At 30.1% G+C, this 1,302-nt stretch overlaps 1 protein-coding gene across 1 annotated transcript in view; it reads left to right on the top strand.

Moving 5' to 3' along the window:
- The window catches only part of NEBL (nebulette), a 109,951-nt gene that overhangs the window by 36,992 nt on the left and 71,657 nt on the right, over positions 1 to 1,302 (top strand). Inside the window, exon 8 of the mRNA XM_012644095.1 lies at positions 736 to 849. Within this exon, the coding sequence (XP_012499549.1) occupies positions 736 to 849 (114 nt within the window). The remainder of the gene's footprint in view (positions 1 to 735; positions 850 to 1,302) is intronic.

Genomic DNA, 1,302 nt, shown 5'->3' with positions numbered 1-1,302 from the left:
TTATATTCCAATTAGTTAACATACTTTCACGTAATTCTCTATACTTGGAGAAAAACTATAGTTCTAAAAGATAAATTGATAATCCTTTTTGGTTGTTACAAGACTACTTTAAAAAGAGAAAAATAATTTAGAGTGAATATTGGAGGTGGTTTTCTTGCTGAATAAATTGTAGAGTTAAAGCAGAGAAAAAAAAATGACGTTAAATAGACCCAGGACATTTCAGAAAATGTAATTCCTAAAACTAAATTTTCCAACAAATGAAATACGGGAAATAATGAGAAAAACCATGGTACAGACCATGCCCTTTATTTGGAATAATTCCCTTAGGAAAATTCGTATGCAAATTCCGGGGCCTAGGACACATTTTCCACATGTGGTAGACCTTAAGACATTTGTGGTCACAGTTTCTAATTGATCATAAATTATAGGAATGCAGAAATGGAAACTGACATTTAAAAATTCTTGATATTTTAGTGCATAATTCTTGCTAATAGGATTTGAGTTCATGCCTAATTGCATTTGTGATCAATGTTCAAGTAGAGCTTTCTTGTTTTTGTTTTTTTTAATGTTTATGCCCAATTAGGCTTTATTGAGGGGGGCGGATACCAAGAATTTCAACTTTGCAGCCATTCATTTTTAGCGTAGCTCTTATTTGATTTCTTTAAGAAACGTGTTACTTTTAAACTTAAAGATAAATGTGCTATTTAATTTATCCTATTTTTTCTTTCACGACAGATTAAATACAAAGAAAAATTTGATAGTGAAATGAAGGATAAGAAGCATCATTACAATCCTCTTGAAAGTGCTTCTTTTAGGCAAAATCAGCTTGCTGCTACACTGGCAAGTAATGTAAGTTGTAATTCATAGGAAATTATTTTCAATATCTTTTGATTCTTGTTTGCTTAGAATCCACTGTGTGTTGTAATTACTGATACTTAATCAAAATCATGTAGGTTCCAAGTAATTTGTAGCTGAACTCAAGCATATTTTTCTGAAGCTCTTTTTGAGAAAAATATATTATTGTAATTTGTTATTAATGGTTACTCATTACTAATAGTAATAGTATTGCAATGAAATTATTATTTCTGACCAAGAGTAGAAATAGATTACAGAGTTTTGCAGAAAAGAGTTCTGTATTGCCACAAATTAGTGGTTAGGACAATAGTTACCTCATGTAATTATGCGCATGAAATTGAGTTTATTGTAAAGTATTACCTGGCACACGGTGGTTTATTATAAAGAAAGTTTCAGAAACTGCACTTGTAATGACTTAAAATTTCTTTCTTATTCCTTATGTAAATG

This window comes from Propithecus coquereli, unplaced genomic scaffold, assembly GCF_000956105.1.
Source record: "Propithecus coquereli isolate 6110/MARCELLA unplaced genomic scaffold, Pcoq_1.0 Scaffold103, whole genome shotgun sequence".
NCBI lineage: Eukaryota > Metazoa > Chordata > Mammalia > Primates > Indriidae > Propithecus > Propithecus coquereli.
Note: the sequence above shows the minus strand (reverse complement) of the source record. Positions and strands in the feature narration are given on the sequence as shown.